The following is a 26,163-nucleotide window of genomic DNA, read 5'->3' on the forward strand; positions in this document are numbered from 1 at the left end:
CTGATGACGAATGTGTATTGTGAGCGCATTTTCCATTCAGTATTGGCTGGTCTTCTTAATGTTAGTGTTATTTCCATGTATACAAGCGATATTCAAAACATAATTGGTTTTTTTTTGTATTATGGAAAAATAATAAAGGTCACAACGAAAATAACAAAAGCGCGCTACGTGTTGCAGGTTCGATCATAATATTTTTCCTTAAATCATTATTTTCTATTAACTAATTTTCTATTGACTAAAAATGTAGCCCAAGATTGAACAGTCTTTCTTCAATAAATCTTGTAAAACCATCTAATGGTACTATTACTAGTAAAAGATGAATAAGTAATGGCGAGTGCAGTAAACTATCTGCCGATGAATACATACGATTCAATAGAATGTGTATCGTTATAAATTGGCAGTATTCTCTACAATAAGACCGTGTGAATGTGTCCGTTGCTAAGCAATCATTTATTCACGTCAGTCTCTGTACATCAAGATATGACTTCGTATTATTTGGTGTTTACAGATGTGTATATAAGGCATAATTTCACTTGCAATGACAATTGTTTCTATGACTTTACGCCATGAGCTAATGACTTCGAAGTACGTTAATTTTACCTACGAGAGGAATGTTTAGTCGTGATTGTAGTATTATGTGTGTGATAAGCTACCAAACCAGTTAAATCAATAATGAAGTATATTTAGGTACTATCAAGATTCAGGTACTTCCGAAATGTAGTAAATAGGTAATCTAAATTATATAAAAAATAAATACTAACTACTATTACTACTAAACAGATTCAAATAGAGCATCAAAAAGCACTTGAAGCAATAAAAAGCCATACAATTTTACTTTACGTAAACAATTTTCGCAGCAATTCCAGTCTAAATAGATATGAGCAAGTTACAGGTAAAAGATATAAATAATTTCGCCCGCCCACGGTCTTTCAAACTGTGCCATGGACCAAGATCAGTTAGTTGGTTTCACGATTTTCTCCCGACAATCAAGGACAGATTTATGTATCCTTTTCACGGCCTACGCGTTACATCTCGGTCTATGTAAATAGATGCACCTTATTCTCAAAATAAATACAAAAAGTACTCTTCCAAGAGTTGAAAGTGAATGACAAATAAGGCGAGAACGTGTTTTGTTTTTTGTGTGCTAATAATCTTGATACTTGCTGTAGCTTTTTTCGTTTGTGATGTTAGGTCTATTGGTTGCAACAAAGGTTCTATTGGTTGCTTTCTTAGCTCTTTGATCTATCCTCTTTTAAGTCACCTTATCGGAGTGGCATTCGCTGAACACCTGTATCAAACAAGCAAGTCTTAGTGGTCGTCATTTAGAGGGTTCTACGCTAGCTTTAAAACATCATCTTTTAATATGACCAATACTATTGTGATTTTGATATATTTGTGTACTCACAAAGCTTAATCCGTTATATTGGTGAATATTTGTTCCTACCACCTAAGCTCTAACAGTTGAGTCCCAAAAAACATCATGTATTTAATTCTTCTAACTTGAATCAATATTTTTTCTTTGTAATTAAATCTCACCCAAGACTGCTTAAACTTGATAATTTCATTAAAAAGAGATTCTTGGTTGTGAAATTTTGTCCATATAAGTAATAGTTTAATTTGACTGCCAGTGGCACTTAATGTGTCTATTATAATCGTCTTTGGAAGATATAGGTAGATGTGGGCGTTTAATTTAACTATGATGGCTTTAAAAACGTTTATGCCATGCCATTAACCTGATACCATTTTAATGACACTTAATGCAATTTAGAAATGTTTGTTGTCAATAGAATTAACATTTAAATGTTTTATTTTTTTATTAAATTACCATAAATGTTGGTTAGGGCAATTAAATAAGAATTCACATGGAAATAAAGTTACTAAAATGCGAATTCGTTGTTAATGGTAAAAATAGTAAGGAAAAATTGACAAAAATGAAACATAATTTGTTAAAAGCTTGTTTTCGCAAAATAGGTAGAAAAAAATCCCGCAAACAAGGAAATATCGCGTCGGTATCGACCTAATATTGTAATCCTAAAAATATTTGAACGTTGAATAAAACCTCTGTGGTTAAATAGTGTGACTATCAATGTAAGGAAAAATCAGGCATTACGAAAAAGCGTAATTAAAAATTAGGCTATTTAACAAATAAATATGTACGTAGAAACTATAAAACTTACTATAATGTAATTAATTACCTTAATTACCAGTTTACACATAGGGCATTTTTCCAAATACAGTAGGCTTACTAAGGAATAAGAACAAGAGTCAAGTTCTTAAATAATTTATTTGTATTCATTTCTTCTTAGAAATTCTGTTCCTAAACATGCATCCCAAACTACAAAGGTTTCACTTCAATACATCAAGTTACATACAGACAAAACAGTTAAACGCTGAGAAAAACCTTCCACCGTTGAAGAGAGATGAAGCGATACACCGTGTATTGCTATCACTCTTCCACCCGTAATAATATCACTGTCTTATAACTTTAAGAGGTTGGTCGTGGCAGTTTTCTACAAGTGGGCGAAGACATCAGGCGATGTCACTTGGGGACAGTGGAATAACAACCGATAAAACAAGTACTTACTTCAATTCACATTTCCTTTGCGCATAAATTGCGCTTAATTTGGTGTACTTACAAGTACAATTAACTTGATGTTCGGCTGTTTTGAATGCCTGCTTGTATTTAACGTAATTTTGTAATTTTATGAAAATAAAACAATTTTGCTTGAAAATTCTACATTAAACACTGACAGCCGTGTGATAGAACGCTCTTTAGGTAATTAATTTATTAATTATCTTTTCTTGTCTTCATTCCACCTGACATGGAGCTGTGCGTCGTTTTTGCATGTAATAGAATATTCTATATTGCACGTCACATAAGTACATGATTAGACAAATGATAAATACCTAATGCTCTCGACATGATTAAACTGTGCAAAAATATTGTCTTTGAGTCTGCAGTCTGCTTTCCACCAAAGCAAGTCTCGATCTAGTCCAAGTTTAGAACCTAGTCAAGACTTCAAGTCATTATAAGCATTAATTTCCGTTTTTCTTTATTAAAATACATGCTTTTGTTTAAAAGTAAGTAAGGTGTTAATTTTCTTGCTCAATTTCGGTACCTTTTGTTGATATGCCCGGGGTGTACTTAAACTCCTTGTTTAGAAATAAAAACCTCAATGAACCAGTATTATAAATATATACCTAGTTGTCGTGCGTAATACCGTAATCAATATCACATATAATACATATATTTTCCGCCTTCAGTGTCAGTTATATAAATCATGAATGATATCTGCTGTATTACATTAACGTTTGTGAATGGGACCCAATAACTAGTGATGTGGCTTCGTAAATAAATAACGTTAAATTAAAAGTACCTACATATTTAAAATATGGTGAAATCAGGAGTTTTTATACGTTTTATCGAGGTAAGAGATACAAATCTTTAATCTTATTGTAGGTTTTGATATGTTCTGTATATTTTGCAATATTATGCAATTAGTTTGAATACGTAGATATCTTCTTATATGTATATCTTTTAATATCAAAATAAATACCAAAAAAATTACCAGATTATGAGCAAATACCTCCTAATCAACATATTTTTATTTTTTTATAAATTTATTAAAAAGTTGTAATTTTTTGCAAACTGAAATATGTAGCTCACGAATGTCGTGATTTAAAAACTCCAACAAATAAGATAGTAAGAAATAAATAATCTGTTCAATAAGTACACAATTGAAAAATCTGTTTTATGATGCTTGACAATAAATTTTGAAAGGCGGAAATAAATTTAAAAAATACAATTCGACAATTTCATAAACTGTTATAAATGGATTCCCGAAAGATGACAATATGGATCGTGAACCTATTATCATCGAAAAAAATTTATCTTTAAAAGTTTTGCCAAAACTCTGTTTCAAAAGTTAAAACATTAAAACCATCGTGATTTGCAAAACGAAAACGTGCGATACGACTTTTGATTTATCGATAAAGGAACTGAGTGTTACAGTGCCATCACTAGTGGTCGACCTTTCTGTTCGCAGTCAGGTCTGTGACAGGACGAGTTGCAAGGCAACGATCTCAGTCGCATGCAAATCTTATGCTGCTGACAATCTAATTAGCACCTTTATCGCGTGCGCGCCGTCTACAAGTAATGTCATAATCCCTTATGGTTTTATGATGTGAAAACTGTACATTAAGTACATAAAATTATACAGTATCTTGCAACAAACCTTTTTTCTATCGCACACATATAGGAGCGGTATCATCTCATGTTGTGTTTCAATGTTTCAAACCTTTTTGTAACAGTGTAACTTGTATTACTTTAAGTTGTAAAACTGTAACATTAACGCAAAGAATTTGCATTTCATTTAAAGGAAAACACAAATAGGTAAGTAATTAATAGCTGTACTGTAAGAAAAACGTGGTGGATGCGTTCCTACACAGGCAAGGATTTGGTAAAAAAACTATCAAGACTTCTATCTCATATGGCAATTGTTTTTTCTGAAAGATCAAGAACAGACGCTCATAACTATCATGTCATCAGCCACTTGAATACAATTTATTTAAAATGATGTACATACATTAGTTTTATTAAACAGTGGTTTATGTAAAACACGTAGAACAAATTCGCACGCGATCCTCGTACGACAACGGTGCGACCGACATAATTTTGCCGGCCTATTAACATTCTTTCTATAAAAACCGGTTTATGGGAATAGGTTCTTACGAACTGCGTTTCCAGGTATGTCTCGAAATAGAAACACTACTTAAAGTCCTGACGCTAGATACCTTATACACGTGTTGGTACTACGTCGCTGTTACAAGTAATATACAGAATTATTATTCAAAATATATCCGAATAAAATACTCGTCAAACATATCCGGATGAATAAGAATTCCTGCCAATTTATAATGATTGCTCTATAACGAATTTATTATAAGTGTATAAAATTATCATAATTACCAAATTAAGTAGATAGGTCCTATTCCAAATAGCCAAATATATCTTAATTTAAATAATTAGATATTTTGACACGAAATGAAACTTAACTCAAATACGGTGATTGAGCTAATAGTAATTTATTTGACTTCAATTTATTCCGCTCTTAGCAAGGAATTCGTATAGAACAAATATTGTTCAGAAATATAATTTGTTCGGCGATCAAAAGTCACATAAATAAGGGTTTGTGAGACTGAATATTGATCTCCACGATCCACTAATATATTGCTTGTTCCAAATTCAATTTATAAAATTAATAAAATCATTCAATTCTGGAACTATAATCTGTCTCATTATTATTCATAAGTTAACCACACCTTAAGCTTTAAAGTTCTCGTAACAAAGCGCGGTGCGAATGAGTGCATTTAGATGCAAGGTGTTCCTTCAAGAAAATTATCGTAAAAGAATAAAAACCTAATCATATACAATTTGTAACCTGAATAAAATAGATTTCTATCGGTACATGCAAACACAATAGGACATTACACGATAGGTATTCCGATAAATCTCTGCCCACGCGTTTGAATGTGTTACATGCGCATGCGATCCTAAATCGATGTTCTACGAAACTGACAGTTGTCAATGTAAACGTCAGTGTCATCAAACTCGCGGCTCAGGTTTCATTCATGCACTTCAAGTAACTTATAAATATATGTAAACATTTGTATTTAGGCATTTAAGTGTCGTTCAACTTTGTATGAAATGCTAACAGGTTGTTTGTACTGGTGCGTTTTGTACAATTTTATTAATGTATTAAAGTATTAAATTGATATTCTAGTGGGCCTAGTTGACTGTTATCGACTCTATTTTATATTTTACTTGAACTTAGATAGATTTTATATTAAAATTTGTATAAAACTTTACCAGATGTTCAGATTGAAATTCTATCTAAAATTATAAATGCGAATGCACTTGGCAAAATGCCGCGAGATCTTCAATATGATGAATAAATAAAGATACCACTAGACGGATATTATAATCTGAAAAAAAACCAGCTAAAAATAAACAGACAATCTATGATCTACTTTTAGTCACATATTTCAAGCTCACTTTTACAAACAATGGTGTTTATGAATTATTCAGTCAGTCAGACAATGATGGTATCAGCATTCACCTAGTGACGAACCTCCCCTTTGATCCACGTTGACTCACACATCTGATCTAGTCCATCTACAAATCAATATTTTGTATTCGGAACAAACAGTTATTCTATTATTCAACGTTCTCGGCTCTTGTTTGTTCTCGTTGAGATGTGAAAAGCTCGTCCCAGTATTGTTGACAGCGGCCAGTATGAATGGACCCTTACTTTGACGAATGACACCTCCGACTGATTTCTTGACCTATTGATAACCGATGTACAGCTGTGAGAAGTGAATGGTTGATATGCCCTCTGTACTGTCAATATGTATGTTTCCTTCAGCGTTATATCCGTTTCCTAGAAGTTTGTTTGTATCGTTTGCATGTTCCATAAATGAGACGATTGTGACTGTAATATGTGTTTTACGCGACGCGTATCGGTGTTTGATAAAACTGCACTTAAAATATTAATACAATGCAATCAAACGTCAGCAATACTTTCTTACGACTTACTGTACTTCGCAGTGAAACTTGAGATTAAGGATTAAAAAGCTTTGTTACACGTCGAGCTTAGTAAATCTTCAGCCACGAGAGGGTCAATATTACGTACGATAAAGATTAATTTGTTACACCGGATTTGGCGGGACAGCCCAGTTTACAAAGCTGAGCCAAAGTTCAATAGTCTGCTGTGACGTGGGATACGCGTAGTAGATTTATAGATAAGATAATATAGATTTACGTAGGTATAATTATTATGTGTACCTTGGAAAACTAAATAGGCAACACGTAATTGTTGAGTGATTATATTTAATGGATAGGTGCTATGTTTTGTGAAATTTTTAATTATATAAATCTGTAGTGAGTAAATAGTGTTGTAAAAGGCTTTATGATTCATGACTATAGCTAATGTTAAGCGTAAAACCTCCTGTATAAGATAAATCAGAGTTTCGTAAATAAAACACTTTCTTCTATTAAAGAAAAAAGTCGTTATCGTCATGTTGTCACACGTGTAGCCATTTCTGAAACAGAAATGTTCTAAAGAAGCAACATTTAAAAAAGTATGACATAATAAAAAAAAGCAATTTAAATAAAAAATAACATTTTTTTTATAATTAAAAATTAATAAGTATTCAGCTCTATTCAAGTTAAGACTATAAGTAAAATACTGTCATGAAAATTAAATAAAAAGAAGAATAAATAATTTCAAATTGAGAATACTGTCTACCATTTAACGAGTAGCCATGAAATCTGGATCGGGCTGTCGGCCAGTGGCCTGTCAAAGAGGCGACGCAGCAGAGACAATAGGCGTCGAAAAAAATACTAGCTTCACCCGTCCGACAGCATTCTACAGATTCCCATGAAGGATTTCCGGGTTAGCTCATTGTTTTATTATTACAAATGCATTTTAAAGATTAAATTAAGCTATAGTTGGGTGTGACCTGAAAAAAAGTGTTTTTTGTAGTCGTAAGGCATGAAAAACCATCTTGAAAGAGCTGAGATTAATTAACAAATTACTATAAAGTTATACGACGCTGATCACAGACATAAGAGTCTCAAAACATTAAACTTTTTAAACAATCGAACTAATATAATATCCTTACGGCACCGTAACACAGGACATAATGATTATTAATAGCTAAATAAATTAGGATTCTCCTAGTGAAAAGGCTTACCTAGCGAAGCGTATCAATCAAACCAGTTTGACACAAAACGTGTAGGCTGGTGTGCCTAATGGATCGATTGAACTATCAATTCTGTTTACATGTGACCTCTGTATTAATAAAGCTTCTTATGTTTTGATCTTTAAATAGGTAGCTTAAATTGCAATGAAATACAAAAACTAAGAGCGATCTGTTTCGTCAATGGATCGAAATAGTCCTTTTATAATAAAACCTGCGTCTATATTTTTAGGGGTTGGGTTTTCTTAAATATTGAAGATGTATAGAAATGATCGATCACACGTTTCGTAGTTTATAGGTAACTACATACTTTTCCTCTCCAGAGTTTAAAATACGAGTAGCGCAGCGAAAGCCAATTTACTCAGTAACAACACGAAAAAGGAAACAAAAAGAGCATAGTTTCTTTCACGCACTTGCAGGTTCCTATTTCACATAAATTCGAACGATCTCAGAGGCAGGTCGGTTCATAAAGGGCAATAATTCGAGCCGAGCATAACCGGCGCTACCGGTCCTCACAATGGCTCCGGTGTTCAGACAAAGCCGAGTGCGCGCGAGACGATGACGGATGCCCCCAGCGCGGCACCGCGAGCGCATTGTTAAGCTCACTACACGTCGCGGAACTAACTCGCATCAGCCAGTATTCACCTTTTTTATTCTATCATACGCATATACGCTTCAAATTATAAATTAAATATCCCGAATTATTTCAAACACGTGCCTTTATCTCTACATATAAAATACAAATACCCACCATCATACAAATGTATTCTATACGCTAATTTATATTAAAATGTTGAATCAAATCTGAATCACGTTAGTTCTAAATGAAGACGTTATCTAGCTAACATTATCTTTTTAAACATACGTAAACGGTACAAAAAAACGGTTTATTCACCATTATTGTAATTTAAAAATAGCACAATAAAATATGATGTGATAAGAGGCTTTGTTAAGTTTGCATCAACTGACAGACACATTATGTTTTAGTTTTATCATTCTTTACACGAACTCTTTATATTAATGAAGAAAAGTTTGCGACAGTATAATGTAGGCTGTGAGAACTATAGATTGAAGTTAAACGAGAGGAAAGTCGAATTTGTTCAATATTACAATCGTAGCATTGTACGCAGGGATTTGTTAGTTTGTCCTTTCTAAAAGTACGTTTCGTTCAAAAGAAATTGAAGGAAACTTAATTTAAAAAAAAAAGAACATCCCAGACTTCTAGACGATGCAGAAACTTCCTTAAGAAGGATTAACTTTAAATTAAATTTAATATTTATATCGTTAATCTTTTGCATGTGAGAGACATCTTGTACATGCAGGAAGTCTACGATCGACGTAAAAAGGTTGATTAATATTGAAAGTATTTTATAAGGGCCTTGCTTTCGTTGCGCTTGGAGAAAAAAAAAACTTTAAGTACAAGTTCCTCCGAATCCTATCTCTGAGCTTCAAAGTGGACGGTGGCCGGCGCCACCGTGTCGTCCGAACAACTTCTTGCTACCCGAGACCGTCATATTATCTATATTAAGCATACTATTACAAACTGTAATTTAAATTCACTTATTCGTTGCTTAGTCGGAGTTGCAGGCTGTAATTCTACGTGATCGAATCCTAACCAGCGGCTGCTTCGTGCATGATTAAAGCCTTCTCGTTTTCATTATTGTTACTTACAAACGGGGGCCCCTTCAGTTTTATCTTGTATATACTAAAGCGTTAATGATACGTCTATAAGATATGAATATTATATAACTTCAAATTATAACTTGGTTGGCCTTAAAAACCAGGTCGCTTAAGTCTTCTTATATTATCTGATGTTTGAATAAGACGGTGGAGAAAAACTGGGTTCAGGTCATACGTCATTATTAGCCTAGGCACGAATCAGGTCAGCACTAAGATTAGGTGTTGTACACATAGAGATATTATTATCTTTGCTGATAACAGTGATACTACGTGATACCGCGAAATCAGAGAGTTGTAAAGATTATGATGTTTATTATGTGTGCCGTGTCATTAGTTTCGCGTTATTATTATGTCAAATTTATCTCATTGATAGATGTTTTAACTGCAGAGAAAGGCTGTTTAGAAACTTAATTAAACTTCTTCTTGACATCAACTTTTATTTATTTTATGATGCCATTTGTTACTTCGAATTCACTACAAATTAAATAAACCTTAAAAAAAACATTATTTAATAGGTCTAGGTATATAAATAAACGGCATCAATGAATTGACGATACTATCAACAGCATGAACCCGATAACAGCGGTTCATTGCATATTTCCTTGTAAAAATACCGACAGTTTTAATTTACAGTTTCACGTGACAAACTTTTCTACTAGCCTGCTGTAAACTCGTTACCAAGCCGATTCAATGACTGAATAGATCTAAAAATTGACACAGCTGTAATGTTACACACTGCTATTGTAATGTGTACCTAATGTTTGGTACAGGTGGCCTAAATTGGCACGTATGATATAATGTAGGCTAGCGTATCGCAAAAACGTATTCACCCGAACGTCACAAGGTATGAAACAAATGAAATCGAAATATCAATTATCAAAATTTATTTTTTCGTATTTATTCTGATATTCGTATTAAATATTTGTTCTACATTATTGCTATGACACTTGCTAATTATTACCGTACATTCTCGTTCGAAATTGTTTTCTTAATGTAAAGTCTTAACTTTTTTTCTTTGCGAGGACTTTCATTCATTGTTTAAAATACCATAACGGTCAGGTGAAACTGCGTTTGCTCTTACCATCAGATAAAGTGGGGTAACTCTTTGTTTCCACTCATATAACGTTAATTACAAACCCATAAAGCGTCTCGGTAAACATTTTTAACAATCCGTCTTGGCGCCGGGCCTCGCCTCCTGCTCGGAGTCAAACAAAAACAAAGAGGAGCCTGGCGCCTGCGTTATCGCGGCACGTGGGCCCTACCAACGCCCTTAGCTACTAATTCCTAAAACAAATTCCTTCATAGAAATGCACCTCTTGTTATAACATTGTCTTCGAACATCACTAGTAACAATAAGTGGACACCAGTAGAATTGCAGCAACTTTCATGTTAAAACTACATGCAGTAATGTATGTACATAATTGTAGAGAAGACTGTTTATGGTTTAAAATTGTAAATAACGCAGCAGTCTGTCAATCATTCTTGTTTTGTCGCGATGCCGATGAAGAAAGCTTCTCCTTATACAGAGAAGTAGTCAGCTATTCTTGGTGTTCAACGTTTAATGGGCCGAGTTTTTTGTGAGAATAAATAAAATTTATATCACGTCTCAATCTTAGCACATCTGTTTCTTGTAATGTATTACTATGTTAATATGTCACAGCGTTTGCAATTTCACGTGTTAATATCGTTCGTATTTTGTTTTACGTGTTATTGTAGAGCGTATCAATATTATCGTATAGGTATTATAGTTATGAATGGATTTAATATAAAGATTACTGTTTCTTAGGACGTTTTCCCCAAATTGTGTGTACACACGAAGTGAGGAGATAATAACGTAATTATGAATAATTATATAACCTACGGGCCGGTTGACTCTCAGATAGAGATAGCGATCTAAAGTCAGCGGTCGCGTACTGTGTAGGTATAACTTGTCACGTAGCAACATCACTCTTATTTTATTTTACGTACCTATTAAATTTTAATTAATTAATTGATCGTTTTATATTTAAATAGTGCTGTATTCTATTAAGCATGGTGAGTGACCTTAGTTTCAGTGTTTAAAAAAAAGTACTTACTCTAAATTTCGTGCTCCGATGTTGAAAACGAAAATGTTGTGTATTAATTTATGCTATTAAATAATAAACCTGCCTAAATATTGTGACAATAAATGACACGTGATTTATAGAATAATTTATAATTTGTGAATTGGTGTAATAAAAACTTTTTACATATTTTTATATTCATCTGTGAATTTTAAATAGGTTACAATTTTGACGTCTAAATTTATTTTGTATTTTTTATTTGTTGCAGGTAGTGTATGATGCGAAGTCAGCTCAGGAGGCGAATGATGAGCGCATTATCAATATCCAATTATAAACATAAAGCTTCGTAAATGTTACGCAGAAAATCAGAACTATATTTTTGCCGGTAATAGTGTGGTGAAAAGAAAAACAAGTGAAATTTCAAGACTAATTAAAAAAAGAAACGTGGACTCAAAATGCGTGTTTCTAAGTGTCGGGTGCTGAGAATTATGGATGTGCGGTGTTTGTTATTCAAACTGTTATTGTTTCAAATGCTGGTGGCCTGGTGTGCCGCTAAGCATGTTACGATACAATTGAAGGATGCCGGAGAAGTGGAAAAAGGGGTCCAGGAAAGCATAAGAAACATGCTAACTGGTAAGTTTTCAGATATATCCTAATACATCTAGACGCCTTCACGTAAAACATTCACAAAACTCCTTAAAAACTTCTTAGACCTGTCATTAACATTATATTATCTATCAACTTTCTTCTTAAAAACTTACTTATACAATTCTACTTTTAAAATATTGGTAGAAAACTTATCTGTTCATAGAATAAAATCTCTTTAGAATTAAGACTTGCCAAACACATTTTTAATTAAGAATAGTATCCAATTCAAAAATGGAACATTTAGGCAGTTTGGTATATTAATATGACCGACTTTAACGATCGTGTTTTTAATAACAATTAGAAACAATTGACGCACTTTTTTGCTATCGCTTCATCAGCAAAGAAAGTAGATCTACATATTTGTCTATGCGAATGAAATAGTCAAATCATCATTATGAAGAAGATGGCTTAAACAATTATTTTAAGTAGGCATTTAGGTCATAATAGTATCTAGCTAAAAACAATTATTATATAAGAAGTTTTAAAATAATTCTGTATTTAAATATTTGATTATTTATTACCACTCTATAAAACGGGCCTTATAAATCGAAGCATGAATAATGCAATTGTAGATTCTCTAAGAATTTACTGAATAAATGTCTCAAGTCGAAAAGCGCGGAAAGAACTGATTTACAGAACTATCAAAGCTTTCGGTACAAAATGAAGACGTTTCTCTTGGTCAATACATTTTGCTGGCTCATTATCAAGATAGAAATAATAACACAGCACATTAAATACTTACCTACATATATAAGTGTGTGTGAGATTCAACTGCGCGAAATGGGTTAATAGAATCGTAGGCGATGCCGACAGTCATTTGTCTTATTTATACAGTAATCGCGATTTTTAAATGAGGCCGTTATAATGTCTCTTAAATATATAGTGTTGGCACTGTCTCATGTTTCCCTATAAAACTTCGCTACGTAAAAAAAAAATACCATTTAGTTATCTGTCAAAGACCTGTCAAATTTTGACTGTCTTCTGTAGAACGTAAAATGAGTTAGTTTAAGAGGTATAAACATACTTGTATACTACTTTTAATACTTAATTTAAATTTAATTCACATACAAGGAAGCGAAGTTGCTTTTAAACCGGTAATGTAAATATTTACTTATTAAAAAGTGATCAAAAGAATAATATATTGTAAAAAATAAAACTGTCACGATACGATGCAAGCATTGCAGTGTTATTATTAAAAGATAAAACAACAAGCTATTCAAATAATAAAGTTTAAACTGTTGACCCACGTGATGTCTGATTGTCAATAAAATTATTATTTAATTCGATAAAACATGCGACAGAGTGATATTCATAATAATACGATAAAAACTAATTTTATAGGCTCAGTTATTTACTAACGACCTCGGGATATGTAAATCAAAAACGAAATAAAATTAGTGATAAAATATTCGAATGAATCATTTTAAATCACGTTAACCCTAAAATTATATTTGACAAGAGTGACACGTGACGTGGGTCAGTCATCAGATAAATATCATAATGTCAAGTTTAAAGAATTTAGAGGTATCTGTGTTTATGTCTTGTATGTTGTTTTGTGTGTCACATAGTTTGAAATACGGATAATTGGACCGAACGCGCTTGACAGTCGCGACCCGAGCTCGCATTACAAGGGTTAAGTCATATCAATTTCATAAAGACGGCATTTGATATACCTACAGCATAATATCAAAATTTAGAACATCCATTTTACAATTATAAATGTAAGTTTTATAGTCATTATTCAATATCCAACATATAATTTACATAACATTGTTTTTCAATATTTATTTCCGAGTAATTATAAACAAGTTTGCAATAAATTACTATTGTAAAGTTGTATTCAGAGATACACAGACAACGTTACACAAGAACCGACCAACATATAATTATTTTAATTACAAATTTCATCTACCAGACAACGACCACCGGCAGTTATAGTCATTTCGAGCTCGTTATAAAATACTCGAATCTCAGAATTAAAAATGTTTTTGGATATGTCCTACCGCATGAAATCGGCTTATGAAAGGCTGTAAATTAAAACCCTAAACTATAATATTACTCGGTATTGTGTTACTGTATCCATCTGACATTTTAACACACGATCACCTACGTGGTAGATTTTTTCTTTTTCTTTAACAACACCTGAAGGTCGTGATAAAAATAGTCCATTTACCGTATCGCTTTCATATTACTTGCAATAATTTAATAAGTGATAAAATTAGTTGCAAACTCTTATTAGTAAATCGCAATATCAACATAAAAAAAACGCTGACGGTGGTATTGATGAAATCATACGATGTCTGGCCAAATCTTTGATGAGTTTTACAAAATAGTGATGTAATTTATGCGTCTGCATTTATCCGTTTAGACATACTGGCTACACGAATGTTCGCATGTTTTGCGTAAAACGAACGAAAAGTACACCTGTACAGAATTAACAAACTATGTACCTGATTGATGATTTTAAACACAACTGAAGTCTGGAATAAGTGCTGATAATAAATGAATTAACCAAAGCACTAAAATGCAGCAAGGAGTTCTATTTGCAGCGTTAAGAACGTTTCAAAAATAGATCGTGGATAACGTAGAGTGAGTTGAACTGAAAGCTTCAAAATGAAGCATAAACGTAATCAAACCAATAACCGTAAAGCGGCAATCGGCGGCAGGATTTATAAAACAAAGCTGTTAGTGAGCGACACGGTCGTCGAACTCTCATTCTCAATTCGTACCTGTGACTGCATTGTGCCAATATGTCCTACTTAAAATCAAGAAACGAACAACTGAATATAACGCGAGAACAAATTGATTATCATATGGTAAACAGTACCTTATAATTGCTCAAAATTAACGCAGGAAAGTGCAAAGATCCTGATTCGCTTATCTAAAAAGTTCAATATTTGTCTAACCAATCTTATCAGTGTCTCTGCAAAAAGGCGCGATTCTGTTGACTTTGGTGACGCGAGCCATGACGTAAAAGCGTCATTTGCTAGATGATGATATGACCATAATAATCGTAAGCCTTTATATTTATTATGGACGAGAAAATAAGAAAAATACTGAAAGACCAGATGACACGATTACTCCAGACTCTACATTTTGTAGCATTGAAGCGATTTATTTTTCTAACATTAATCTAATTCACGGTGTCTCTAATATAATTTAGTCACAATGTAAACAACATCTTATGTTTTGCAGGAAACTATAAATATGACGTTTGCTCTTGTCACATCTCATATAATACTTGTGTACACTCTGATTATGTACAATTTAGGGTGATGTAACACTTTTATCGCCTCACGCAAAATTTAGTTTAGTTTGTTGCCTAGAGACTTAGAAATTATACCCATTTGATAAGCGATATTCAAGTTAGTTATTACAAAAACTTATGTCAATTACTGGCTGCCTTGACCCGAGAGTCAAAAAATAATGACGAATACAATATGGAACCTATTCTAAGACGCAAGATTATCAGACTGGTTCCGATCCGGTTTACAGCCTTATGAATAATAATTAATTAATTCTATTAGATTACCTACTTATTATAGCCACAGGGGGTACTCGTGTTAAGATAAGGACGATACTATATAAATACTTAGTCACACGGTTAAATTACAACTCTACGCTCGTAAGGCCTTGTAAAGGCGCCCTAGAGAGATAATGGCTCCTTGCCTATCTTAGCTAGCCTATCAAATAAATTTAATTCACAATAAAAATAATTTACTTGTGAACTCGTAACCATAAAATTAATTTACGTAATCGTTCGACATAAACTTCTAAATATACAAAAAATACTCATAATTAAACTCTTTTAGTTATAAAATGGTTATAGTCTGATAAGGATATCGTCAAGTCAGATCATTAATATTCTGTATGGACATCACATTCATGGTCATGTCGAGCTTGTAAACAAAATAGAAGGGATAAAAGTTAAGGGCCTATTAAGTCCACCCATTCACGCAGTGATGAGCGCAGGGGGTCCTACCATCAAATCTTTAAGTAAGACTTGCTGTTGTTGAAGCGTGATAGGGCACTACGCGTCATAGAGCGGCATCTCTGTTCCGCAACTGCAATAATATTTCTTGATGAGGTGATAGGTCCCCCTAGCTGTGTTGTCGCCCGGCAGGGGGCGGTGCCGTCAGTGTAATTACTAGTATTTGCAGTCATGCATAGCAACTGCGGCGAAATAAACAGCCCACGCCTCTCATTACAACACTGATTAATTTTAACATGCTGGCTTTTAAATATAATACAAATTTCGTCATTTTTTAAAGTAAATGTATAAATAAATGATGAAAAAGGAAATCGTAAAATGTAAGGAAAATATCTATTTTAGAAATAAATCATTCCGAATAGGCACGTTATTTCTTTTAGTGTTTTTTAACATTATTATTATCGTATTTTTTTTTATTTTAATGGTTCCTTTAATTGGTCAAATTATAAAATCCTGTTCTTATCAAAAAACTAAAGCAATTAAAATCGTTTTATGAACTATATTATATTCAAGGCAAGTTCTTTGAAAATTATCGCTCTATTAATCCATTTATCGTCTGGAACATTTAAACCTGCTATGGCTAGAACAATTGTAGTTTTTACCTTAATTAAATTCATTTATGTATGGGCCTCGGAAGACTAATATGGAGTGAGAAAAACTCGAGTTGCAAGTAGAACCTGTGTGGCCTTAACAGTCAGCGAGTGTCGAGTGACTAGCGCCACTGCGTCGCCGCAACGCTGACCGCGCACACAGATTTCATATGAAATCGTTCATATGATGAGTGATAAGCTAGTAATTATGATTATCTATGAAAAATTGAACTTATTACTAGGAACTGTGGTGTCTAGGAACGTGTCATGCTAACGTGCCACGGGGTAATGTTACCGAGCGCTTGGATAACAAGTCATTTAATGAGAATGCAATTTAACATCTAATATTTATAACTATACAATTTCATAAACTTTATTCATTTTAAGTCACAATAAAAAGTACACTTAAAACTTAAATTACACGTTTTTACAAACCTGTAACTAGTCAGAGAGTCCGAGAAATAATGAAATTATGATTAATGCCAGAACGTCTTCCATGCCTTTTCGAGATTATTTTCTTGTTAAGTTATTAATCGAGGTATACACTTTAACAAAAAACAATGTATGAAATGTCGTCATAATTTATTAGAGGTATGTTCTTAGGGTATAATTAAGGCGTTAATCGCTTTGAGATATAAAAAAGAATGGTGGCGCCTATAGGCTGGACGCCGTATTTAGGGCGAAGGGAATACCATGAAGTACTTTTATACAATGGTTTAAAAACCGGTGCGTCATGCTCTCCTGGTAACACTTAACTTTCTTTTATTTTATTGTTCCATTTACAAAGGTTTTATTTTATTTATTAGGGCATAGTTTCTTTTAAAGCAATTGTTATTTTCAGTCAATTCTTTTTGAGTAGGTAGGACATGGTTACAAGACAATACTTACCTTCTTAATTAATGATATCGATTTTCAAACTGAATTTATAGAAAGCGCACGATACAATAGACCATAGGACGAGGACGACCATAGGACGAGGTTAAAAAAGTTGATAAATGATCAAAGAAACTGTTTTCATGGAATTCAGTAAATGCCATTGCAATTTTGTCTATTCGAGAGCATTGACCCAAATTCTAAGAACTCGTCGAAACAATAAAAAGCAAATAGTTTAACGGCCTCTAAAATTTGTACGCTAGTCGTTGACCGAAAAATAATATCGTATTACAGATATCGTACGATCCCGATTGCAAAAATAATGCATGTGTGAAAAACAATTGTATATTTATTTACTACCGTCAGCTTGTTCTGTCTATATGTTTGTTTGGTTTCCGTTGTTACTGGAAAGCATTGTAATTATATACAGCCGGCAACGATAGATAGACAGACTCAGATTTACGAACAGATAAAATTGTTTAAAAACGTCTATATTGTTTTTCTTTTAGCCAATTTCCAATAGAATTTGTTAATTACTTATTATTAATATGTAATTTTCTCTTCACGTAAATGTAGTTGTGGAATTTTATGACAGTGACGTTTTTCCCTTTCAAGCCAGCTCAGGAGCCTGGATTGTTCGAATGGGTTACCGCGACCCCCTTACGCAAAGGGCAAAAGAAGGAACATGGGTGGGTCTTAATCAGTAAAAGACTGACACTCCCATCTACTAAACCCAAAGAGATTAGTGATTTGATGATTTCAAAATTGAATCCGTCTTTTTAAGAAGTAGCTCTAACATGAGTTATCGTGGTAAAATATTACTCAAATAAACGTAACATGCACGCCGAAACCCTACTCTCAAATAACCAAATTTAATTCTTTAACAGAATAATTTGCTAGTCTTCCATCACCCCAATGTTTTCTAATACTTCTCCGTGACTCAACATGAGTAACATAATAAGATAATTATCGTCTACTCTATTTATTTACGTTCGAAACCCTTCCTAGTTTACGCCAACCGTCCGTACCAAGCTATTTCCATCCTAATGAAAAACAAACACTACTTTAATGTTCGTAGTACGAGGGCCCGTGTACTTTTAATCTCCCTGAAAACTTGGTCTGTTGCCAAATTCCACTTTTTGATTGAATATTTTATTCTGTTCTTAGACTTTGTTAATTAGGATTATGTATTGTTATTGTTTTCAATTTGAGCAGAGAACAATTGAGGGTCATGTTTCTGGTTCTAAAAGTAAAATATTGAGTGTTGCAAATTTTGTGTGTTCTTACTCTTATTATGTCATTTAGATTTTTTAGATGGGATACTTATTTTTATTATATTCTAGTTTAATTTTAACAAACGTCAGTATTTCTTAGCCTCAAAAGAATCTCACATCGATCACACCGTAACAACATAACCTATCGTGCTTATTCACAACTAACAAGTTCGTTATCCATCTTTTAAGGATCCAAACTTCTTTCATTACACCTTTCAAATCTTTTCATTAATTACCTCTTACAAACGAAGTAGAGGCTGGCATAGTCGCCTCGAGTGACTGAGGACTTGACAACCTTTAGATTAAAAAAAAAACAAGTATCTAACCTCTTTGACTCCAACCTCCAAATGCTTGTCACCAGGTATCTACTCTCACCAACACCTGGACCCATCGCAAGTGCAAGTGGTGCACCCTGTGAAGGTGACGCGTCACGGCGAGCTGGTCTCGCATGCGGTGGAGCACGCTCACGAACATGGGCACGCGCGCGCCAGACGGGACCTGCACTACACGGAGCAGCACCAGCCTCATGTCGTGCATTACAACCTCACTGTTGATGGAAAGGATCTCAGGCTGGACCTGAGGTAAGTGAACAGCTCATTTTTTCTTTTTGTGGTTTTCTAATGTCGTTTGCAGTTGACCTCCTTTTTTCCTTTAACAAAACTATAGCATTGATCAAGTGTATGCTTGTATCGCTCTGGCTTCACAAAAAAGTCACAAGTCTCCAGATTCAGAACAGGCATCACAAATGCTTATCCGAGGATTGATCCCGCCACCACGCACAGTGGGTTGAACGTGGTGAATTCAAATACTAGGCTATTAGTGACGTTCCGTTATTTGAATAAAAATAAAATCTAGGAATACAGACCAAAATTACCTTAAATGTCACAGTAGTTCGAAGACAAAAATATAGTGTGAATCTTCTATGAGAGATGACACATTTTACAAGTGAAGTGCCATCGTAAGTAGCTGTTAAATATTTAAATGAAAGTCCCTAAATATTTCCAATAGCAGAGTCGAACAGAAAGACTTATTAATTTATAACACTTCAATATTTCTTACGTAATGAAAAATCTGATATAAAAATTACAAGAGTAGTATTTTGCTACTACAAAAACGTAATCTTACAATAGGCTTATCGGCGAACATACAGTCTGTTAAATCAGCTGATATCCCTCACATTGACCTAACACGTTGTGATGTATTTCATCTATTTAAATAGATAAGAGCTATGACACTATCTTGAGCACCTACACGTGGATAAACGAATGCTCGAAATCTAAGAGTAGATATGAACGTTGATCGTTTAAACAATTTGGACGAATGTAGAGTCGCGCAACGATAACATATTTTTATAACATCTACAAGGTCTTTATGATTATGTTATATTTTATGTAGCTCTGTGGAGGTGCCTCCAGGCCCAGTGGGATTGTACGAAAGGGTTACCGCGGTCCCGGTACACGAAGAGCAAAATAGGAACTTAGATTTAAGTAAAAGTCTGACTCTCTTTTCCGCTCAATCCAAAGCGAAAGGAGTCATTTGATGATTTTGCGCTCGAAAAAAAAGAATTTTGTATTTATGTATTGTGTTTTTCGAAAGATATGACTTTGGATGAAAAACATTGCAATGATTAAACCTTATGAGATTATTTAAAGGCATATGAGTATAATAATAGGTCGATAGAAAGTGTAGCATCGTATTCTCTTCACACTATTAGATCACTTAGGTAGAGGTGAATTGTGTGCAATAACGTGAATAAACAAAACAAACATTAAAACCTGTGACACATCTCCCAGACTAATATATAACCTTGTAGACAAGAATCCCTTAACCAAGTAATCAGGGAAGTAGTTAACATTGATTCGTGACTACAGTGCGTGCAAAACATAAGATAGGCCTTGGTAAGTGATGATATACTTATGAGCAAACGATAACAATAAATAAATAATTCAAAAGCTTTAATGGACTGGGAAACACATGTCGTTGTAGCGTCATTTCTTTTATTATTGCTGTCATCACATCCATAAATTTTAATAGAGATGGTACTTCTTCTGGAACTAAATTTGAAATGAGATTTAAAGTGATGTGTCCATACTCCTTGGATGATTGTCTTAGACTACAACAATAAAAATGTTTTGATGTTTGCTATTTGTGCAGGTCGTAAAACATTTTTAGACGGTTTTATTATGCGTATAGACTACAGTTACAAAACATGATTCAGTATATCTGGCGACGATAACCCGGGCCATGTGAAATTTCGGGCATTAGAGCCATTATTAGATAAGGAAATGTGCGCACGTCCGCACAGCACGCTGTTGCCGACTGGACTGACACAGTTTCTTTTTTTTCATATCGCGAATCGGCCTTCTCAAATATTTGAACTTGGATCTAGCGTTTTAGGACATCGACGTTTATCATAAAGCACTAATGAATTATCTCCATTATCTGTATGTTCTTTGTCCAGATAATGTTCTGTCAGCTGATTATGTTCCACTTTTTGTTTCATACGGCATTAGTTCAATGCAAAAAGTTGAGGTAGAAATAATCAATCACATTGAATTATGGCCATCTGTAAGCTGATATTGTGCCGATTAAGAAGCAAATTACTTTTTTATGGCTTTATATATTACATCACGTCTGTATTTATATCACAGATAAATAGCGTGGAAGGTACAAGTACATTGTACCAACATTTATCTGTTGTGGTTACCTATTGTAATTTATTAGACACATTTCGTGGAGATTCATTTAAATTTGGAAGCTAATAAAACTAAACAAATGCCTGTCAACTTATCCTTAATCGTATTTCAAAAGATTCCATATAGTTCTTAATTTGATTAGGTAGCACTAAAAAAAACAACCATATCAAAAATGCATTCTGACCGCCCTTCTTTGTAATCTAAACGACCGATCTGGTAGAGTTCTCGCTGAATTAACAAATCGACTTGAATATCTTTGAACTCACAATAAATCGCACTGCAGTTCAATTAAAATTTATTTTATTCAAACACAACTAGTCATAATTATACCAAAACATAAACTGTGGTACGTTTAACTAAAAATATAACAATATCTTCGTCTGGAATTACGTGATTTTAATAAGTATTAACCTTGAGACGGTCTCAGCCCGTTTCCGAGGAGTAAGAACATAAATCTCTGTAAATCTGCCTCTTGTTGGTCTGACGTAGCATTAATATTGGTGTCGCTACCGGCGACAAAACTCCACTACTATACAAATGAGTCTTTGTTTATTTAAATCTTTATTATCGTATTAAGAAATCTTTTAAACATGTGGTTTGAGGATTTTAAGATTTATGTCTTTAGGTTGTATTTAGCAGACCTAACTGGCTTTTTTCCGAAATTGGTCATTTAGATACAGCCATACTTAAATATTTCTAATTACACCTAAACTTAAAACAAATGATCGTGCTCATCACATTAAGATTTCTCCTGGGTGGTAAACGACCTCCTGTATAGCAGTCAGGGTCCTTAACTACTAAACCAACAGGCCGTCTTATTTGGGCGATATCGTTCAAGTGTTATCGGTTGTCTTAACTGTCCACAGTGTTAGGTCAAAAAAGTACAAAATCGATTAAATTCATTTAAAATAACTCGATTCTGGCGTTAGTGAGCCTACTGTTACGAGAAGTTGTTACTTAAGTCACTCCAACTACTTGACATGTATCTTTTATATCTAATCTCTTGATCGATAAGTCTTTGATTATATCGCAACTGATTTATTATCATGATGATACAATTATTGTCGAGTTTAACTCGTGGAAGCCCAAATTCATTACTCTCATACATGCTAATGAAAATTTTTTAGCATGTATAAAAAGTTGATTGTTATTAAACCTCTTTTTTCAGTCACTTTTGAATGCCAGTTTCATAATAACATATACACGACGTTCCTTAATAGTTAATAGGTGTTTAATAGTCGTTACATTTAACAATTTAAAGCGCCAGTGTTGCCATTGACATAACAATTGTCTGGAAGATAATCGCTGCATGCACGATCAAAACCAGGCCTATTAGTCGCTGACTGGCTACGAAGGTTACGCCATGAACTGTAATTGTAGGTACTGATAATCTGTCCTAATAATATCTACACGTAAGTCTAGTTAGTCTGTCTATTAGATTTCACGGCTAAATTGCTGAACCGACTTTTATGAATCCACGAGATCTTGGGACTACGGACACGTAGCGTTTTACTAAAAATTAGCGAAGATTTTATGAGTTAGGTTAAAGTATTCAATTTAATCCTTTCAATTAAAAACATCCAATTCACATGAACAAAAGCGCCTAGATTCAGCATAAGCATTAGTGGATCACACTAATGCTTGTCCTACACGGGGTTCGAACTCGCGACACGTCACGCTTTAGCGTGCTATCCTCTACCACTCGGCTACCAGTACATATCATATTACTCTATATTTCATATTTACAATATTCAATTAGGTCCAAACTCCATGTGTTGGCTACTCGGTACCAGACATGTAGTTGGCCCCGCGCCTAGCTCACCGCACGCGCTACTTACTGAAACTCATAAATTTCTACAGCTATTCCTGTACATTTTTACAGCAAAACTTTTATCCCAAAGACCGACATTAATTCGCGTGGGAGAGAAAAATGTTTACATACACACATACAACGTGATTTGTATGATTAATTGTCACTGGAAACTCTCAGAAGTATGGTGTTTTAATATAGAATACACGGAAAATTATCGCGAAATATTAACGCTTGAGATCAATGCCCCGGGATGTCCTTAACGGCACATTTAAAAATGAGACGAAATATGCATAAAAACTTAGATTTATTATGAGATGTTTTTTTTCCTAAAATTGCGAATTCCTTATAGTTTTTTTTTCATCTAAGATCAAGCGCTTTAATAATCAGCAATCAACTCTTATAAACTGTCCCATTTAGACCTTACATATTTGGCAATTTTAGTTTTTAACTATTATTATAAATCTTTCGTAGATAAACCCAAGTTCTTACTCATAATTTCACAAAACCCTAGAAGCAATATTCGTCAACTAAATAGCATGAGAACGAAGGCTATGCAAACTGTTACGATTGCAAAATACATATAATATAAAGTCATCGTGGTATCTAATTTAATTAATTTTAATTGTTCAATTTATAAGCTATGCGCAACAGACAATAAATCAAACGGCGCATAATGTAATACGCATAATTATCAACACTCGCACTAGGGCCGGCCTTTCGCTTGCTTACATATCTGCGACATTGTTCCTACATTGTTCCACGAGAATTTAATTACTATGTAATTTAAATATTCAACAGAATGATTAATAGGACGACAACCGGCTAAAAATCTAAACAGATGTTGTTTTTTTTTCAACAAGTTTTTTCGCACACAAATCGCTTTGACAAACAAGCCAGTATTAAAACATGCAACAGCTGATTCGATAAATCGATAACCAAAAGATTGTGTTGCCATAATAAATCAATAACTACTGTTACCAGCCGCAAAATACCTAATGCTTAGTTTTCCTAATCGAGCTTTAAAGCTTGTTTTATCTTAGTTAGATATAATGAATTCCAAATCTGGAAGGCATAACAGCATTCCTGTGCCAAATAGTGTTAATAATTTATGAAAGACTAGATAGTTAATAAAACTGAATTTGTTCGTAAATATGTACTTACTTTCCGGGATATAAATAACGGTCATTTACTCGTTTCTGTATATCGAAGACATTAATATTTCGTAATATTCAAATTTTATCGAGTATCAAATGGTAAAGTTTAAGAGCGGTATCGTCCACATGTTGACGCGGAATGAAATCAATAATATAATTTGCATTCATATATGCACGCGGAATCGGTATAGGTATCTGCCTATAATTTATTAGTTTGATTAATTGTGACGGTGTGCTTACGCAACTCACACGCGTACCTAATGTCGCCATCCGCTAACGCAATCCCAATCGTGGGCTATGCACACGGGATCAGATACATGAGCCACTCATTATTTCTTTCGAAATAGATAAACCCTTGCTCACTTGCACTCAAGATTATCATTACATTGCTAAATTATTACATCACAATTTCATTCGCAACGTTGTCTTAAATATGGACATTCTTGAAATTGGTATAACCCTAAAAAGAAGATTGACAGCCCCTTTTCTTTTGGACATATCAAGAAAATTACGTATCGTTCGACTTTCGTGTCCAATTAATTTATAGTTTCGAGCACCGATAAGGAGTAGATAATTATGCTCTTATAGCTATTAAAGTTCGATTTGCAATCCGCAGTGATTTATAGCCGTGTCTTGGTTATGAGACAATTCTAATGGGAACGAGATTGACGGATAGCGACTTAAAGCGTGGTTGTACAAAGTTTGTTTTAGAATTTGATAGTTAAACTATTTAGAATTGAGCGGTGTCCTGTCTGCAGCGGATGATCAAAGCTGCGCTTGCGTCGAGTGCGCGTCGCGGTTTCGCCGCGCAATAGTTTCGCGGAAGCGTCGCTATCACTCGCACTCGTGTGAACGCAACACTAGCTAGAAGCTGTCCGTGCACTTTTTGTACCTACGCAAACCGACTTGATTGCAGCTTACCTTATAAAACACACACTTTCTAAAATAATAAAAAAAAAACACAAAATACCTAAGGCGGATATCAGGATATCATGTACGGTACTGTTTCAATGACAATAAAAAAATACACATGATCACCTTAATGCATACAGTTGTCACCAAACTTGACAGACTAGGGTGCGGGCGCGCGACCTCGCCGAATTTCTTCTTATTCAGCAACTGGGACACAGGGCTCATGCATTTTTAATGTTCTTGGGACAAAAACTCAACAGTTTGAAAGTTGCTGTATGGTCTTCGGAGTTCAATTCATACATATTTATGTGGCAATTATTGTAATACAATGAACGATGAATATTGCAAGGATTGCACAACCTGACCCTACGTAGCGGGACAAGGCGTGCACCGAATATAGTGTTACCCAAATAAATAATAATAATAATATTCCACAACTTTCAAACAACGCCATCTAGTCTCAAACTAAGAAAAGCTTGTATTATGAGTACTAGACAACTGATAAACACACTTAAATATTTCTACATTAAATCACAAAATGTTGACCCAGACACAGAATAGAATTTAACTTGGGTGGGAATCGAACCCCTCTGGTATAGCACTCAGGGTCACTAACCACTAGACCAACAAATCAGTCGTAACAAATGAAAAACGACTGTTTAATGCGAACTGTTCTTTACAATTTCTGAACATACGGAGACAAGGAGAATTCTGTCTCAGCCTGAAGTT

The 26,163-nt window shown here is 34.0% G+C and overlaps 1 protein-coding gene across 2 annotated transcripts in view; it reads left to right on the plus strand.

Moving 5' to 3' along the window:
* Nucleotides 1-26,163, plus strand: part of LOC113503591 (A disintegrin and metalloproteinase with thrombospondin motifs 12) — an 81,027-nt gene that overhangs the window by 14,370 nt on the left and 40,494 nt on the right. Inside the window, exons 1-3 of one of the 2 annotated variants that reach the window (XM_026885639.1) lie at nucleotides 11,455-11,475; nucleotides 11,752-12,116; nucleotides 19,221-19,440. In XM_026885639.1, coding sequence (XP_026741440.1) covers nucleotides 11,939-12,116; nucleotides 19,221-19,440 — 398 coding nt within the window. In that variant the 5' untranslated portion in view covers nucleotides 11,455-11,475; nucleotides 11,752-11,938. Of the gene's footprint in view, nucleotides 1-11,454; nucleotides 11,476-11,751; nucleotides 12,117-19,220; nucleotides 19,441-26,163 lie in introns of those variants that run through there. The other variant, XM_026885638.1, reaches the window with a different exon arrangement.

The sequence above is a fragment of the Trichoplusia ni genome, chromosome 19 (genome assembly GCF_003590095.1).
Source record: "Trichoplusia ni isolate ovarian cell line Hi5 chromosome 19, tn1, whole genome shotgun sequence".
Classification (NCBI taxonomy): Eukaryota; Metazoa; Arthropoda; class Insecta; order Lepidoptera; family Noctuidae; genus Trichoplusia; species Trichoplusia ni.